The sequence below is a fragment of the Hippopotamus amphibius genome, chromosome 7 (genome assembly GCF_030028045.1).
Source record: "Hippopotamus amphibius kiboko isolate mHipAmp2 chromosome 7, mHipAmp2.hap2, whole genome shotgun sequence".
Taxonomy (NCBI): Eukaryota; Metazoa; Chordata; class Mammalia; order Artiodactyla; family Hippopotamidae; genus Hippopotamus; species Hippopotamus amphibius.
The window spans coordinates 113,242,324-113,261,554 of NC_080192.1; the positions used below are offsets into that span (position 1 = coordinate 113,242,324).

Sequence of the window (19,231 nt, forward strand, 5' to 3'; positions counted from 1 at the left end):
TCTTTAAGTTGATTTATATGTACAGGGTACCTATCCAGGTCGTAAGGCTGGGGGCCTCCTGTTTTATTCCTAGATTTGGCTCAGGACATCCCCCACCCCCCAGGACTCTAAATTGTACTGTTATCTTACCTCCGATGCTGGTGCATTTATTGAAGGAGGGTGCGGGGTGGGAGTTGGGGAATGTAATGCGTTCACTTCCAGCTTTAAAACTATACGACCTTCGTTAGAATCCATCCATTTCATAAAGCGAGGTACTGCTTACGGACTTCAAGTGCTGGACCTCCGTTTTCCTTTACATTGTCCCCGGGCCCCAAGCACACACATCACATCACATTTAACTTTGGAGGCCCCTAGCACAGTCCAGAGGTCCTTCACGTTTTTCCTGTGCCACATTTTGAGAGTATAGAACGTTCCTCTCAACAGGCACGGCATCTCGGGCTTGGAGCCGGAACCGCGGGATGTCCGCCACCACGCCCACACGCTGCATAGAAATGTCGCACACTCCGGGATCGTCACAGTCGGCTCTTCTCGAGAGTTCCCGGGTGTTCTTGCTAGTTGGCCCCCCGCAAGCCCTTGCGCTAACCTGGGCGGAGTCGACCTCGTCCGACTCTACCAACTGAAAAGCGCAGGGGTGGAGGGACTGAATATGCTGAAGTGTAGGAAACAGGACAGGAAGAGGAGCCCCCTGAAATGATAAGTCAAACCACCGTGTTATGTAAATATCGCGTGGGGGGTCATATCTCTTGGGGGGAGCAAATTTTTCCATCTTCCAAGTTATACCAACACGTGCCTCCTCCTATGTCTGGGGCGCCCGGCCTGTGGTCTCTCCCGCGCCGGGCGACCCCGCGGTCACGTGCTCCCCCTGTCCTTCTTGACCGGCGTGCATCCTGCAGTGCGGAAGGCCGAGCAATGTCAGCCCTGCTGAGACCCGCCCGCTGGCTTCTCCGCGCCGGGGCGGCCCCGCACCTCCCGCTCTCCCTGCGCCTCCGCGCGGGCGGCCCGGGCCGGCCGCACGCCGCCCTCTGTCTGCGCGCCGCGCCCGTCGCCGGGTGAGTGCCCGGTCGCTTCCCCAGCCCGCCTGCAGCGCGGCCGTCCCCCGGGGTCGTGGACGCAGCCGAGGGCCGGGTCCCCGCCGGTGCCCTCCTCACACCCTCCTCGACGCTCCAGGGCCAGGTGTCCCCGGGTCTCGGACCACGCTCCCCACCGGGGGGTTTAGGGTGACCGGGTGGGTCGCCTTCAGAAGGTCACGGCAACGGGCATGGCTTGCTTCCGGCATGGATCCTGCTGTGGCCGCCTCGGACTCGGTCTTCCTGCCCTCGGGTTACAGACGGCCTAGAAAGCTGAGAGGGGCTTTGAAGGCTGCTGCGGGGGGTCAGGTGTTACTCCTTTCTTTATGATTGACCGACTCGGGTGCTGTCCCACGTGCAGGCGTTATTGATGCTCAGTAACCAGCTCCGACTTAGGTTTCGAGAGCTTTATTTTTGGAGGGAGGATAGATTGGGAATGTTGAGTGAGCTAGGGGTTGCTTAGAGGTGGTTGTTTGGTTATGATCAGTTTGGGCTTTTGCCTGCGTTTCCTTGAGTGGAGTTTATCTCAGTATTTACGAAGATGTGCAGTGGGTTGGGAGTTGTGACAGGTTCTGTAAATGGATACATTTAGGCACTCCGTGGGAACTGGGGGTGCAGAGGCCAAGTTAAGTTCTCAGTGGATGTCACGTGTGAATAAATGCGCTCGTGGATTGAGGTTTATCAGGAAGTAAGATTGGTATAGACTTCCCTAGGAGAGGATAAGGAAACTTGCTGAAAGTGTTAATTTGAATAGTATTCTAATGACCTGCAAAGGGCAGATGGGTACAGGTTTTAGAATCGAAGAAAAACTGGTTTTGAAAGGCTAGCGTTTATAAATAAAACTACTTTGGGAGACAGCATAAGGACTGAGGATCTGGAATAGGCCAAGGATCTGGAATAGGCTAAGGATCTGGAATAGGCCAGGACTGGACTGCAGGCTCCTCTGTTTATTTGTGTTATGTCAGTGGACAAGTTACTTAACATTTACAGCCTTCAGTTTCCTTATAAGATGGGGGTAGTGATAGTGTTGGTGACATTGCATGAGGTTATCTATATAAAGCTCTTTAACACAGAGCCTGGTACCAGTAAATGCTTTATTTGTTACTGTAATAGTAACAATAATAGCTGTGATTGCATGGATCTTTGTGGACAAGCTTGGAAACCCACTTTATGCATAGAATTACATGGAGGAGATGTTTTATGACTTCTTAACAACTTAGTTATACATCTTTGGAATGTAGTCTACTTATAACTTAGAGCCTACCTGGATTTTCTCATTAGGCCTGAACAGTTAAGCTTTAGAAGTCGTGCCTCTTCTTTCACAGAACTACACTTCTTGGCTTTCAGAGAGGTTCTTTTGAGAGAGTTGTGCCAATTATTTATATCTTTCTAGTCCTTAACATCCCTGTGAGGCCAGAGGAGGGTCAGTGTTACAGTTCATCTTCACTGTTGAATTTGAGGAAAACAGTAGAGGAACACAATCTAGTAGAGAGCGTATTGGTCTGTTCATCAGACCTGGGTTCCATTTACTTGCTGAGTAACCTTACCTAACCTTTTCGATCCTCAGTTTGTTGTCTGTAGAGGTAACAAGGCCTTTCCCCCTTCTTTGCAAAGCTCATTTCTTGTCATTCAGGACTTAACTTTAATGCTGTCTTTTCAGAGAGGCCTTACCTCAACACCCAGTGTAAACTCTATTTTAGTTTTATCACGGCATGTCTCACTTTCTAATATTATTTATCTGCTCGCTGCTTGTTTCCTTAGCATAAAGTGAGTTGCATGAGAGCAGAACTTTGTCTTGTTCACCACTGTGTGCTCAGCTTATAGCAAGCAGTAAAGAAGTATTTATTTTCTTGTTCTCCGGGACTCTGAGCACTTTCTATACAGTTTCATACCCACAGCCTGTAAGTATGCCCACATCTTTCCCACCTGAAAAACAAAACATTTCTTGGAACTGGACTTAACTCCACATGCTGCCCAGTCTCTTCTTCCTGGCTGTATTCCTGTCTCCTTCATTTCCTGACTTCGAATTACTCTTGACCCACTGCAGTCACACCACTGGCAATAGCCGTCATTGTTTTATTTGTTAACTTTTTATTATGTATTTTCAAATTTTAGAACTTATGTGTCTTGAGGGACAATTGCAAAATATGGGGGGGAGCAATAAACTAAAAATCACCCTTAATTCTATCACCCACAGAGAGCTGTTGAGATATGTGTATATATATAGAGAGAGAGAGAGCTTTTAAAATTAGGTATGTGTGAAGTGTAAGTTTATTTCATTTAATTTTTCCAAGGGACTTCTTCATAATGAGATCCACTCTTAAGGCCTGGACCTCTGGCATTACTGTTTCCTATTTCCCCTTAATGAAACTCTTTTTATTGGATTAATGATGCCACCACTCCTCTCTCTAGAGTATTTCTCACTGGCTTTGTTGCATCCTTTTTCCTCTGTTCATCTCTTAAATGCTGATGTGGGGTGGAGGGGTGTGGCGCGGGAGGAGCGGTTGTCCTTAGTCCTTTTGTAATAGTCCTTTTGTTTTCTTATTTATTTTTTTCATTCCCTTTGGGTGACCGCTTCCATCTTCAGGGCCTCAGCCCATACCTGCCTATCTGATGATGGCAATATTTTCCCTCCTGAAGGTGCCTGCCTGCCACTAGGCACCTCCACTGGTTGAACTATAGGTACTTCAGACCTGTATGTCTCAAAGTGGATTAATCATTTTGCTGTACACCAGAAACTAACACAACATTGTAAGTCAACTATACTTCAATTAAGAAAATTTTAAAAAAAAGAAAATATCAAACTGGATTCATCTTTCCTCCCAAATCTTTTCCTCATGTGTTCCCTGTTTTAGTGAATGTTGTTATTTCTATCAGCTTTCTAGAGATTTTTCATTCATATTTCTCTGACACTCCCTGTCCCCACCCTCCCTCCTATGTATTGATTGCACAAATGATTAAGTTCTCTTAGATCTGCTTCATCTGGAATGAGCCCCCTCTTCTTCCAACCCCTACATTATTCCATAGTTTCCCTGATAATTTGATCATGTCATTTTCCTGCTTAAAATTAGACACTGTGGTGACTCCCATTTGTTCCAGGATGAGGTGCTTGCTGATCTGGAGATGCCTCTGGAGCCTCACTTCTTGTGAGTTCACTCCCATGGTTATCCTCTGTCCTAGCCATACCAAACTCTACTTCAAGGTCCTCTACAGCAGGGCTTCTGAAACTATAATGAACATAAGCATTCCCTGAAGATCCTGTGAAAATGTGGATTCTGATTTTGTAGGTATAGGCGGGGGACTGAACCAGCAGGGCTTTGATAGGCCACACTGCACATCTCTTTGCCTTTGACTGTGATGTTAACTGTTGGGATGTGTCTCCTCTTCTCTGTAAAAAGTCTCTTGCTGGCTTCTCCCTTTGACCACTCCCTTCTTGTGCTTTCTCTCGGATCCAGAATCACTAAAGCACCCATTAACAATATTGCATGTGTACACACCAGCACTCCAGACCTGGTTGTAAGTTCCTTGAAGGCAGGGACTTTTTCTTATTCTTTTTGCCTCCCCTGGTGTCTAACTTTGTGGCTCATAGTAGATGTCAAATGTTTGTTGAGTAAATCGATGAAAATCTTAGCCATTGAGGAAGGAATCTTTGTGAGATGCAAAGGAGTTTGGAGGGGTACTTAACCTATTCATGTAGTGCAGTGGATCTCCACAAACTCAGCCTGATCTTGACTTCCAGGGATGTCTGAGAAGGACAGATGAGTATTATGGGGTGAAATTATTAGAATTTATTAATCAATCCTTATGTGCTTCAGAGGAAAGGTAAGCTTTAAACTAGATCATTTTGGAAGCAGATCTGGGTTGATGATTGTCTTAAAGGTGCAGACTACATAGTGCCCTACGACAGAATGATGTGACCACTTCTAAAGTTGGAAAGAAAGAAAACTTTTCCTTGTTTACCTCTCATTAAAAAAAACTTTCTCAACCAATCTTCAAAGTCTGTGTGGGTCCTTTGGAGTTGCCATCCAGCCTCTGTTCCCTGTGGGTATAAGTTTATCAAGTACAGAGAACTGTGATAGGCACATGTACAACGTATTATATATGTGCTATCCATAAGAGAGGAATATATTACTGTGACATTTCAAAGGGAAGAAAGTCACATCTGTTTTGTGGTAGGGGATTGCTCAAGCTTAAGAGGACATGTGGTAATGAGTAGTCAGAATGTTCCAGGGTTAGAAAGAGGAGGAAGAAACGTGGAGGCTATACTTTTATCCTGTGTGTCTTTGTAGGGTGGGATGTAGTGGAAGTTGATATTGCAAGGGCCAATCGATTTCTTAAAGCTGCCAGGGTTGATTAGAAGTTGATGGGAAGCCATTGGAGGGTTTTGAGGGGTACAGGTCTTGACAGAGTTTACATAGACTCTAGGAGAGATAGGGACTGGGGATGGATAGAGCAGTGAGGAAGAATATTGATACATACTGCAGATTAGGGTTAATGGGGCTCAACTAGGCGGTGCAGAACTGAAGAAAAGCTGCTTCCTTTTCTGAGAGAAAGAGAACAGGAGCTTGGCGAGGATGTTAGAATTAGGAAGAATCAATTTGGAGATTAGGATAGATAATAGTACTTTTGGGGTAGATCTTTACCATTGTCAAACTGTGTGTATGGATTTATCACACACAGGTTTCATCTTCTGTGGGTTGATATTACAGATTAGGAAACAGAGGCTTAGAAGGGTGAAGTAATTTACGCAGAATCTCCAGTTGGGATTCAACTGCAGATGCTGTGATTCTCAGTTCCCAAGTGTTTTGAATATGTTGTGTTTCAGGTGCTGAAGGGACTACATATGGACATAAAAAAATTTTTTTTAAGGCAATACGTAATACATTATAAATTGAGGAATTAAAGACTATCACAAGTAAATAAGCACGATAAGATCTTAGAATGTAAACTCTGGAGGAGATTTCTAGAATAATCTAGTTTATCCTACTCTCACTTCATAGATTCTACAGAGTATCTTGCTCCACATCACATCATAGGTCCCAACCTGGTTAAATGACTTTTTTTTTTTTTAAAGATTCCCTGTGCATTGCTGTTTTACTTATTTATTTTATAAATTTATTTATTTATTGGATTTATTTTTTTATTGGCTGTATTGGGTCTTCATTGCTGCACATGGGCTTTCTCTAGTTGTGGTGAGCAGGGGCTACTCTTCATTGTGGTGCGTGGGCTCCTCATTGTGGTGGCTGCTCTTGTTGTGGAGCACAGGCTCTAGGCATTTGGGCTTCAGTAGTTGCAGCACATGGGCTCAATAGTTGTGGCTCACGGGCTCTAGAGCACAGGCTCAATAGTTGTGATGCACGGGCTTAGTTGCTCTGCGGCATGTGGTATCTTCCTGGGACAGGGATCGAACCCATGTCCCCTGCATTGGCAGGCAGATTCTTAACCACTGCGCCACCTAAGAAGTCCTTAACTGACTCTTATCATCACTTTCTGTCATAGCTGAGACCAAGGACTGGAGGAGCCTGAGATGGAGGGGACACCTGGATAAGTGGAAAGGAATGGCACTGGTGTTTCAAGCCAGGAGACTGTTACCAAGTGTAGGATGGTTGCAAGTGACTTTTTTTATTCTGGAGTTCTGTGACTTACCATAAAACATAAAGCAGTGTTTGGGGTATTTACCTGGGTAAGACTTTGGAGAATTGAGGTCTTGCAAAATTCAGGGAAACTTTTCAAGGAGAAAATAGTTCAGGCAGAAAGTTCATTGCAACAGCTTTACAAAAGATTTTTTAAAAAAATCAATCAGCAGATATTTATTGAGTACCTTCTATAATAAGAGCTATTTATTGAGTGCTCTTTTGTTAGGAATCTTATATTTATTTTTTATGTGATCTTTACAAGGTAGATATTTTTTCTCACATGAGGGAACTAGTGCTTAAACCAAGTACCTTTCCCAGAGTCACATAGCTGTTAAATAACATAGCTTGCATTTCAGTAGGCCTTTTAAAGTAAGTCTTGTACTTTCTGCTAATACATTTTAAAAAGAAGTATGGAGTTTTTATTATGCTTACTTTGCTGGTCCTATATGTATACTTTTCTCAGTGTTGCGTAGACCTTGGGCATTTGTGTACTGCCTTCACATTTTTTAGCCAAGTCTGATACTACCTAAACTATTATTTATGTTTAATATTATCTTTTTATTCGGTTTAGGTTTAAACTGACATTTTATAATTTAATTTTGTTTTAAGCAAGAATGCTAGGAAGATAAAGACCTTGATGCAATAGTAATTTTAAAATATTTATTAAAGTAAATAAAACCATGGAAATAGAAAGTCTTTGTCTACATGCTGTCTAGTCATTTTCCTAGCAGAAGTGCAATATTTTGGGAAACACTGCATTATCTCAGTCTTTGTGGTATTCCTGTAAGGTAAATGCTATTATCTCTGAGATTTTACAGGCTTAAAGAGAGTTGTGGTAACCTGGCCAAAGTTACACATCTTATAAAATCGGGCTCTTAAAGCTGGTGTGTTTCCACCATGGCATGGAGCCTTCTGTTTTTGTCTCTAAGGCTGTGCTTTCAAGTGTTATGAAAATGATACATAATAGGTTAAGATGTATAGAGGATTAATTAAGTCTCTCAAGGGCACTTTTACATGAATTTTTCTCTGCTTGTTGGGTGGAATTTGCAGCTAAAGCAGGTGGGGACCTCAGTGACATGTATTTCTTTCCCATCTCCACTGCCCACCCTGCTCTAAGCTTCCATCAGTTGCTCACCTGGCCTACCGCAACAGCTTCCTAAATGGTATCTCTATTACAATTCTTGCTGCCCTCTAGTTTATTCTCCACCCTGTAGCAGGACTGACAGAAATGGATCATACCACAACCCCTGCTTACAAACCTGCAGTAGGGTCTTAGAATGAAATCTGTGTCTAAAGTAAAATCCAGACTCCTTACCTTCATAGTCCTCCATGATCTAGCCCAGCCTTCCTCTCCAGTCTCATCACATCTGTTGCTCACGCACTTGGTCTGCTGAGTGTTCTACTTTGCTTAGAATACTCATCCTCTGCTGTCTGTGTAGCTGCTTCTTTTCATCCTTAGTTAAAAAATTTGAGTGTCATCTTTGTACATTTAATCCAAAGTAGAACCCTCCTGTTATTTTTTCATTGGAGTCATAGAACTTAACACACAAGTGGTGGCTTTTTTTTTCCTTTTTTTTAACTAATTGATTATCGGGTTTACTTACTAGATAAGTAGAAAGGCTGATCCTAGCACAATGTCTTATGCATAGAAGGTGCTCAATAAATCTTTGAATCATTAAATGAAAGAACTTAGGTGTTGTGATAAAAGTAAAAAAACAGTGATAGGATCCTAAAGAGGTAATGACATGATAGTTTTGGGGGTGATTGATCTGGGAGTTGTATGAAAAGCTGAAGCCTAAGAAACTAATTAGAGTTTTGTTGCAAAAATCCATGTGTTCTGGATTGAACGAGGGACTCAGAAATAAAGAGGTATCTGAGGGCTCGACAGGTGTACTGTGAAGGATGGGAGGGATTGAGCAATTATCCTAAGATTTTTAGCTTGAGGGAACAATGTAAAGATGGTATAGTCAGTAGAAGTGGAGAAATTTGAAAGGAACACCAACCACTTTTAGGAGGAGTCATTGTCTTTTTGAATTTTTAACATGTTAAAACTTAATTGGAACCAGTATATATGTAAAATGTATAAAAAGAATTATATACTGCCACCAAGTTGGGTTTATTCCAGGTGTGCAAGGCTGGTTCAACAATTGAACAGTCAATTGATGTAATTAACCGTATCGACAGGCTAAAGAAAACTCAAGTAGAATAGTTAAAATAAGGGATTGGTCTATTGGCTCTTGGAGCATGTGTAAGTCAACTCTAGCTCACTTTCCACCCTCTCTTTGCCCATTTAATGCCTACCCATCCTTCAGACCTGAGCTGAGCAGTCCTTGGTCAAGGAATTCCCAGAGCACCCACCTCAGGCCCTGTCACCCTTGTGTTACCTAATTATAGGTGTGATGATTATTTTATTGTTGTCTTGGGGTCAGCTCTGTGAAAGCAGAGTTCTGCTCTGTCCTGCCTCCTGTGCCACTCACAGGGCTTGGTACACAGGAGGTTCCCAAATAATGTTTGAATGAATGAGATATTTCCATTAAGGCTTTCCCTACCTCTTACATGTGCAAGTTTTGGTGATACTGTAAAGAAGTTATGTAAAACTTTGTGTCTAAAGAGTAGTAAACAGCCCACTACTCCCCACCCCGAATAAATAAATAAATTAGATTAAATAAGGGATTGGTGAGAACATAAGAGATAAATTTGAGATACCTGTTAATAGCCTACAGAATAGTTCAGCAAGATAAGCTGAGGGCAGCATTGTGAAAATCAGTCTATTTTATAATCATGTCATAAAGTCTGAATCTCTTAGTTATCAGCCATTGTAGATGTCCCATATCTAGTCTCATTCCCGGCCTAAGTTTATTTTTACCACTTTCCAGTGTGGACTGCCTGTTGCAGCCAGATTAGTTTCCTTGATGCCCTTCCGCATGTTGAGCTCATTTCAGAATGAAACTACCCAAGTACCAATACTGGCCCTGTCATTAACTAGCTTTTACTGTGACTTTGGGCAAGTTACTTCACTTTTCTTATCTGTAAAGTTAGGATTATAGTCATAATTTTCTATTATCTAGCATGTATTAAATGCATAATAAACGTTAGCTTCTGATTATACCTATTCTATCGCTGTATCTTTCTTTAAACTCCAATAGCTCTAAAGTGATGCTAAACTGGCTAATAATAGCAGTGAAAAAGGAAGAAGAGAATAGGGAAGGGAGAGTTTAAGAATGTATGTGATTAGTTTGGTGTATATTCAGTGTTAAAAAGGAATGAATAACAGTTCAATTAAAAAGTTTCCTTGAGGACTTCTTAGGTGGCGCAGTGGTAAAGAATCCGCCTGCCAATGCAGGGGACACGGGTTCGAGCCCTGCCCTGGGAAGATTCCACATGCCACGGAGCAACTAAGCCCGTGCGCCTAAAAAAAAAAAAAGTTTCCTTGAAAAAATGAATACTGAGACTATCAAAAACCTACAAAGAACTGCTAAAACTCAACAGTAAGGAAACTTAATGACCCAAATGAAAAATGAGCAGAAGGTCTGAACAGTTCACCAAAGAAATAAGGCAAATAAGCATATGAAAAGATGCTCATATCTTCTGTCATTAGGGAATTGCAAATTAAAACAACAATTAGATACCACTACATACATGTTGGAATGGCTAAAACAACTATGGCACTTGCGGTGAGGATGTGGCGCAATAGGAACTCATTTATTGCTCGTGGGAACGCCAAGTGGTACAGTCATTTTGGAAGATAGCTTGACAGTAACTTACAAAGCTAAATAAACATAAGCTTACTGTATGATCCAGCAGTCACACTACTAGGTATTTACTGAAATGAGTTGAAAATTTCTGTCGATAAAAAACCTGCACACAAATGTTTACAGTAGCTTTATTCATAATTGCTCCTAATTGGAAGCAACTAATATGTCCTTCAATAGGTGAACTGGTAAACAAATTGTGGTTTAGCCACACAATGGAATGTTATTCATCACTAAAAAGAAATGAACTATCAATCCACGAAAAGACACAGAGGACCCTTAAAGGTATATTGCTAAGTGAAAGAAGCCATTCTGAAAAAGATTACATATTGAATGATGCAACTCTGACATTTTGGAGAAGGCAAAACAAGGCAAGTAAAAAGTGGTTGCTAGGGGTTCAGGAGGCAGGGAAGGGCTGCAGAGGTGGAACACAGGACATTTTTAGGGCAGTGAAACTATTGTGTGGTTCTATAATGCATGTCCTTTGTCAAAACCCATAGATATGTACACAACAGAGTGAACCCTATTGTAAACTATAGACCTTAGTTAAGAATGTATCAACATTGGTCATCATTTGTAACAAATGTACCACTCTAATAGGGAATGTTAATAGAGGAAATTGGGTGGGGGGGGAGGAGGGTGTAATATATGGGAACTCTGTACTTTCTGGACAGTTTTTCTGTAAGCTTAAAAATGCCTTGAAAAGTAAGGTATTAATATTTTGAAGTGACAGGCTTAATAGGGGAGTCCCATGGAAGCCTGTTTATAATAATCTAATCTAGTCCTTGTACCTTTTTGAAATATGAGCACTCAACTATAAAATCATTATTTTTTGCACTAAAGAGACAAAACCCACTAGCACCAAGTATAAAAAATAAAACAGGGCTTCCTAGGTGGCGCAGTGGTTGAGAATCTGCCTGCCAATGCGGGGGACACGGGTTTGATCCCTGCTCCAGGAAGATCCCACATGCCTCGGCGCAACTAAGCCCGTGTGCCGCCAAAAAAAAAAAAAAAAAAAGCTAAGAAAAATAACTTTTTAAATGCCAGATTTTGCCAGAGAAAATTTATGGGTAACCTGAATGTTAGTAGTGAGTGTTGCAGTCTCAGGAGGGAACCTGAGAAATTTAACTCAAAAATAGAAAGGAGCCATTTATGACACTTGGGTGAGATGGTAAAATAATTTTCCTTTATGTGTTTACATCCCTTGGTCATCAGGATTTGGAGGCAGTGCATTCCAGCTTGTGCAGGCCTGATGGGCAGGTTCCTGCCTTGCATGGGCCGCCTTAACCCCTGCTCTTGTTCTTTCCTTTCCTTCCTATCAAGCATACTTATTGTTCTAGGCTATGAAATTCTTTTTCCTTCAGAGTGTGTTCAAGTGAATTTAAAGATAAATTCTGGATCAAATAAGATATGTAGAAAGCATTTCCATGTGGGGAAGCACTAGAGAATCCTTTTGAGAAGTGGAGAATCCTTTGGTTTAAATATGTAACCATTCCCCTCCCCAGTTTATTTTATAGTAGATTCATATTTTGACTTAACTAATTAAAGCCAAACACATGTGAAGGAGACTTGGTAGCATTAAAGATTTACTTTGTGAGAAAAATTAGCTTTAGAATGTTCAGCGTGGGGTGCTGGGTTATTAACAGCTCTGTCTTCTGCCTGAATTTTACTTGTTTGATCTTACATTTTAAAACTGCATTTTAATCAAAGGTTTTATTTTTATGTTGCCTCACAGTTTATCAGATTTGGGTTGTGTAAAAAACATTGACAAATACACTTCACTACAATTTTGAAATCTCTATTATTTAGCTTTCACTGTTGAACAGTGTTCGTGCACATTCACATTGTTCTGGGTGATTTAAAATAGTATTTTGTGTTTGCCTGACTAACAAGGGCATAGGTTGGTAACAGCTGATCCAGTAGCCAGGTAAACAGCCAGAGAAAACTTTTGAAAACAAGGGATAAATATACATAGGAATGTATCTCCTGTGGTTTGTAGGTAAAAATCTCGCATTTAATTAATTCATTTCGTGTAACTAACTTTAATCAATTAGCCACCTACAAGTGCTGGTCATTAGGCTTCCATTGTTTGTGGGTCTACTGATTTACATAGGTGGAATCATTGATGGCCAGAGTGGTTGTGATTTGTCCCAGGTTACAGTGGTAGACTTTCTAGTCAAGTATCAATCACTGCCTCTGTGTTTTACATAACTTTGTTGTGAAACTACTGGTGTAGCTTTCTTTAATGTAACATCATGTACTTAATCATTCAATTTTGAGACTGGTTTTCCAGGTTAATAACACAAGATAGGAAGTCAACAATTTTATTTTTAAACTCACTAGTATGTAAATATTTATTTTGGTAATTGACTGTGGTAAAAAAACATGCACGTGCTAGGAAAGTGTGATTGTCATCCTAAAGGCATTCTCGAATTAATAAGTAGAGTGTTTTTACATTATACTTAGTTAATAAACAGTGTGTATTATTTAGTTATACTTACTGGCTACTTCTGAAAAGTCTAAGATATTTGGGGGTAAATATGTAAATCTCTGCGAATTAGATAATTTTGTGTGAGATTTGAATGCACAGAAAGAGTTTAAATTCAAATCAAAGATTTATGATAGGGTTTCCTTCACACATAAGGATTATTTCCAAGTTTGATATTTGTAAATCAGGTATAGCCTGTATTTCTACAGCGTGGAATACTTCTGATTTCATTTTTTGGAGCATTTGGCCTGAGTGTTAGACCTGTTTTATTAAAGTATTGAATAGTTTAAAGGTTGTTTGCTTTTTGTAAACACACATGTGCTAGTCTGACCTTAATTTATAAACATTTTTTTCCTTTGACTTTCCCCAGATTAATTATGTTTAACAGCAGAAATCTAGTTTTATTTTTGTTGGTTGTAGTTAAAATAACTAGAAAAGTATAGACCTAGCGTTTTGATATATGAATTGAGAGCTGAAACATCACTATTAAATGTTTCAGATTTATTTAGAAAGATGGGAAATTCTTTTGTTGTTAATGATCCTTTAAAAAACTGCATAATTTTAACTTGGAAATTGGTCTTCTTAATAATTAAACTACACCTAGAAAGCGTTTAAAGAATGCTTTAGAATTCTTCAGAATTTTAGATATATTTTAGATTTCTTGTCTCATTTGTAGAGGTGAGAAGAGCTTTGTAGCATAATGTTCATTTTCCTTCATTAACTTGGTTTTGGTTAAGGGAGATTTAAAAACACTTAAAACATACCATATTATTGTCTTAGTTTGAGATGATTCCATGTGGAAGGTTATCAAGACATTGTCAGACAGTTATTCAAGAGGTTACTTTGCATACAGTTTATGTGCATGTGCTTTTATTTAAAGCAAAGGTCAGAACTTTCTTTCCTACGAATTTATACTTCTCTGAGCATTTTTACTGTTGTGCTGTGAATTAAGGTATTTAGTAACTAATAGAAAAGCTTTGTATAAACTTTACTCACAAAGATGACCTATGTGGATAGTAGTTGACATAGTTTATTCCTAATTGTTTTTCATTTTGTAGAGGGGTACTGAGCCAAGCCAGGCTATATGCCATTGCTGCTGAAAAAAAGAATTATCTTCAAGAGGAGCCCACTTCTTCTCATGGAAGGAATGCCAGTCAATTTGATTGGGCTCTAATGAGGCTAGATAATTCTGTCCGAAGAACTGGCCGCATCCCTAAGACTCTTCTACAAAAAGTCTTTGATAACACCTGCCACTCAGGTATTTTAAGATTTTCTGTTCAAAAAGTTGAATCTCTTAAGTACTAGTTGGTGGTAAGCTCATTATAGAGCACATTATTTGATACTTTAAATTTTGTTACTTCTATTCAAAATTTTGTTATGATTGTGATCCTTCTGCTTTTCCAACTCATCAGGGCAAAGTTTTGAGTAAAACATTTTGTTTTGCATGTTTATTTCAAAATCAGCAAATAAAAATTGTTTTTCCACCGTTATTAAAAGATCACTTTCAGTGGTAAATTTTCTTGGAAAATATTAGTTTTTTCTTATCTCCCATTGTATAGTGTCTGCTTTCCCAAAGATGATCACATATGACATATTCCCAGAAAAACTGATAATCGTTATTTCCCTTTCATTTTCACTTAGCTATTAAAATTTGAGTGACCTATGCAATTTTGATAATCTGATAGAAACTTGTAGGCCTTCAAACCACCCCCCTGAAAAAAACAAAGCCTAACCACACACATTAACACAAAAGCCCACGTGCAAGCCACACACATAATTTTGTACGTAGTTTGAGAGCGTTCACCAGCTTCCCAAAGCCCATCCATGATTTCAGTCACATTAGGAAGCTGTAGAATCTAACGATGAGGGATACCAAAGAAGTATCAGTAATAACGTGCATTTAAAGACAGTTTTTGTCATTTTCTCTCTTTGATTTATTGAGTTGTATGGCTATCACCAGAGTCAATTTTAGGACATTTTTATCACCCGCCAAAGAAACCTCCACACCCCTAAACATCAGTCCCCAGCCCCCCATCCCTTCTAGCCCTAGACAACCATTAGTGTACTTCCTTGTAGATGTGTACAAGGATGATTTGTACAAATCTTGTACAAATTGTAGAGTTGCTTATCCTGGGTACTTTATATAAATGGAATCATGCAATAAGTGGTTTATTTTGTTTTTGTTTTAAAGTCAGCTTTCAGGGATGTCTGGATAAAGGGAGGAGGAAGTTAATATTTTGTAATGGATTATAAACCTAATTTCGATCTTCATAGGTTTTAATTGTACTGCTTTGTATAATTTTCATAAGATTCTGAGAAGCTTATCCTTTCTATTGCAGTAAGCACTGCTTTTAAACTAGGTTCTTTGTATTTTTGTATTCTATAGTCTTGCAGATTGTATAAATTTATAACCTTAGCTTCCACAGTTTTAAAAACTTTTAGTAACATTGTAAATGATACTTGTTGATTAGGATGGGATTTTTCTGATTTATGAGTACTCTTTTAATATTGTCTTTAGTGAGGCAGGAGATTTTTAAATATTTACAGATTTCAAAATTTTGATAGTTATCTGTATGGTGCTGGTACTATGTTTAGTATTATTTGTTAACCTGTTTTCATAGGTAGCCCAGGTGGTAATCAAGCCTTGCTCCTGCTGCGCAGCTGTGGTTCTCTGTTGCCTGAATTAAAGCTCTCGGAGAGAACAGAATTTGCTCATAGGATATGGGATGAACTTCAGAAATTGGGTAGGATTGTTTGAGTATATGATGTTGTATAAAGGATGGAGATATTTTTTTCTTTTAGTAAAAAAGAATTTCTTTGCATAAATGCTGTAGATCAATTTTATGGAAGGGGTTACTTGATTCATATTTTTTTGTGATGTGACTCATTTGGTGAGTTACAGTGACATCTAGGGGCATTAAGAATAAAATAATTTTTCATAACAAGTAGTACTTTTAGGGTAAGTTAAAAAGAACACAGTAGAAAAACATTTGGTCTGTCAAAGTTATAGATGCACATACCATTTGACCAAGCAGTTCCGTTTGTTAGAATTTATTAACATATCAAGCATTTCAGTGTTTTAATATGTTTATACTTAAAAAAAATTTCTTTTGAAGTATATTTGATTTACAATATATTAACTTCAGGTGTACAACATAGTCCATTTGTTAGAATTTAGATATACTCACGTGTGCGAAAGGATATTCTTCATTGTAGCTTGTTTGCTATAGTAAGAAATTGGAACCAGCTCTAAGGTCCCTCACTAGGGGATTGGTTAAGTAAATTATGGAGTGTTCATAAAATGGAACACTGTGCAACCGTTAAAAAAATGGAGTTCTTCATCTACTAATGTGGGGTGTTCTCCAAAATATAATTAAAAATTAAGATGCAGAACAGGGTGTATAGTTTGCTAACATTCTAAAGAAAAATGTTTATATGTGTATGTGCATATAATATTAAAATATTCCTGGAAGGATGATAAACACTAGATATAGTTTTTACTTTTTTTTTTAATTAAAGGATAGTTGATTACTCTCTACCTTTTTATACTTTTTCAATTTGAGGATATGAATATAGTACCTATTCAAAAAATAAAATAGTTTAAAAGATCATTTGATACAATTCAGTTTTCATTCCTGATTTAAGCAGATCTTAACAAAGAAAACTAGAAATATCTACATGTCAGTAAGTCACATAATTTAAAAGCACATGTTGAAATATTTGTGAGAATGGTTATATTCTAAAATAGAAAAGAACCCTTACACAGTAGTCATAACATTAATACCCCAATAGACAGACACATATTACTTTCTATTATAATTGTCTTTCCTCTATACTGTATATCCTTTGTGAGAGTAGAATTCATAACATCTTTGTTTTTCTCTTTTCCAGTAGAATAATGCTTTGAACTTATTACACTTGTTAAATAGTTGTTGAATTAATAGTGTTAGAAACCTGGTAGATTGCCACTGTGACTCTTTTCACAGACTTTTAAAGCTGTAAGAGATTTTTTAGCTTAGGTAACTAACATGTCCAAGGTTACAGAATGAGCTGTGACAAATCTGAGAATGGAACTGAGTTTTCCAGACTAAAGGAGATTCTGGAGGAAACACTGGAAATGATACTCTCATTTCATTGTTGCCATATGCTAAATTTTTAAAAATAGAATTAGTTCTGGTGTACTTCTTGGCCACATTGTGATAATATATGTTTCCTTAAGTTTTTTTGTTCAAGTTGTTCATCTTTTCTGGAGTGTTTTTTGTTTCTTACTGTTTAAATCAATACATTTTTCAAGCTATAATTTAAATCCCTCCATTCTAGAGTTTTACCTCCAAGTCCCAATTAGTGTCTCATCAGTTGCCTGCATTAGAGTTGTGAATTTGTCTTTTTAATAGATAGTCTTCTCTTGGAGGCTGATGATCTTGTCTTATTCATATTTGGGTCTTCGTCATGAACCTTCCATTGTTTTGCACATGCTGGGTACTAAAGTAGTAATAGTTGAAATTGTAGAATATGTTCAAGCACATTTAACTTCAAAAAAATTTAAATTCTGCTTTATTAAATAATAAATCTACTAACATGGTTCAAATTCAAAAGGTTCAGTAAAGTTTATAGTGAAAGACTTTGACCTACATTCCCTAGACACCCAATTCCACTCTTGGGGGCAGTCAGTCAAATCTAACTTTAAAAAAATTCTGTAAGATAATAATCCATTTTGAAAAAAGATAAATGTAATTTTTTTTGAAAACTGTTTCTTACAAAGGCTATTAAAATAATTTATTTGGGATTGCAAAAAACCTTGATCATTAGAGCTCTGATTTAGAGACAAAGGTAGGGATAAAAACTACTCTGAACAAAAAAGTGCGAACGTGGTTTTTTTTGTTTGTTTGTCACACCATACAGATTCTTAGTTCCTCCACCAGGGATCAAACCTGTGTCCCCTGCATTGCAAGGTGGAGTCTTAACCACTGGACTGCTGGGAAAGTCCTGCAAGCCTGTATTTAAGTATTGGTATTAGGGCAGGTCCACATTTAATATATAATCTTGATGAAGGGAACTGTATAAAGACATCTTAAAGTTTTCAGATGACACTATATTTTTCTTGAACAGTAAAATGCCAAGCTCATTAACATAACTACACATAAATCCTGTGAGATGACAGAAAAGTAGCAAGCACAAGATAATACATGGAGCAGAGAATAATTACCCAAGTTACACCAATGGATGAGTGAGCCCTAATCTAGCAAGAAACCTGGTTTTTATCTAAAATAATTGTATTTTAGAATATTCTTTTCAATTTGAACAAAATAAGTAAGATAAGGGTAAGTGGATGATAATTTACAGAATTATTACATAATGAGATTGAACAAGAACATAATATTAAAACATTAAAAGTAATGGACAGTAGAGCCAGAGCCGTGAGGTAGTAGTAAAGGTATAAAGGTATATGATAAGGTACATAAGGAAATGCTATTTTATAGCTTTTGATTATTAAAGTAGGATGTTTTAGAGTTATGTCCCTAAACTTTGAGTTTTTAATTTAAATTTTAGACAGTTAAAGACTTTATTAATTCACTGTATGAAAGATACAGTATGTATTTTTTAAAAAATTTCTATTCTTCAAGAAATGACCCATGAAATTAACGAGACATAATAGTAAATATGGGGGTTACATTTTTGCTGAAGTTGACAGAAATGTTTTTGTCATCTGTAGAACTATGTCACTGTGGCAGAAGTAAAGAAATGAAACCTAGTAGAGTTATGTTAACATTGATTTTGACTAAAATCTGCATGAAAATCCAGAATAGATGTTACTTACCTGGATTTTGAGCAGCTTCCTCAGCTTTTCCAACACACTTGAGTAAATACCTTTACGAAATTATAGAATATGTTTCTTTAGCCTTAGAGGTGTAGCCAACCATTGTTAGAGTTCAACCAATCCTGATGGTTTTTTGGAAGTCCTCAGACACTGTATGGTAACCTTACTGCATAATTATATTGCAGGTGTGGAATCGTACATGGTTCCCTATAAGGCCCTGTATAAAGTATTACAATGGTTAAGAAATTGGGCTCTCAAAGCAGACCACCTACATTCAAATTTATGGTCACATACTAGCTCTGTGGCCTTGGATAAATGGAAGAGTCAGTATTCCTAATCTGTAAGATGGGGATGATAATAGTACCTGCCTGAAAGCTATTGTGAAGAGTAATTCAACCTCTATGTGCAGAGCACTTAGACTAGTACCTGAAACATAGTAAGTACTCTACATTGTCTACTAAGATAAAAAC

General features: G+C 38.4%; 1 protein-coding gene across 2 annotated transcripts in view; it reads left to right on the forward strand.

The window, feature by feature from the left end:
- The first annotated feature begins 873 nt into the window (after positions 1 to 873).
- Positions 874 to 19,231, forward strand: part of LRPPRC (leucine rich pentatricopeptide repeat containing) — a 99,276-nt gene continuing 80,918 nt past the window's right edge. Inside the window, exons 1-3 of one of the 2 annotated variants that reach the window (XM_057741016.1) lie at positions 874 to 1,049; positions 14,002 to 14,201; positions 15,565 to 15,687. In XM_057741016.1, coding sequence (XP_057596999.1) covers positions 910 to 1,049; positions 14,002 to 14,201; positions 15,565 to 15,687 — 463 coding nt within the window. In that variant the 5' untranslated portion in view covers positions 874 to 909. Of the gene's footprint in view, positions 1,050 to 1,296; positions 1,377 to 14,001; positions 14,202 to 15,564; positions 15,688 to 19,231 lie in introns of those variants that run through there. The other variant, XM_057741017.1, reaches the window with a different exon arrangement.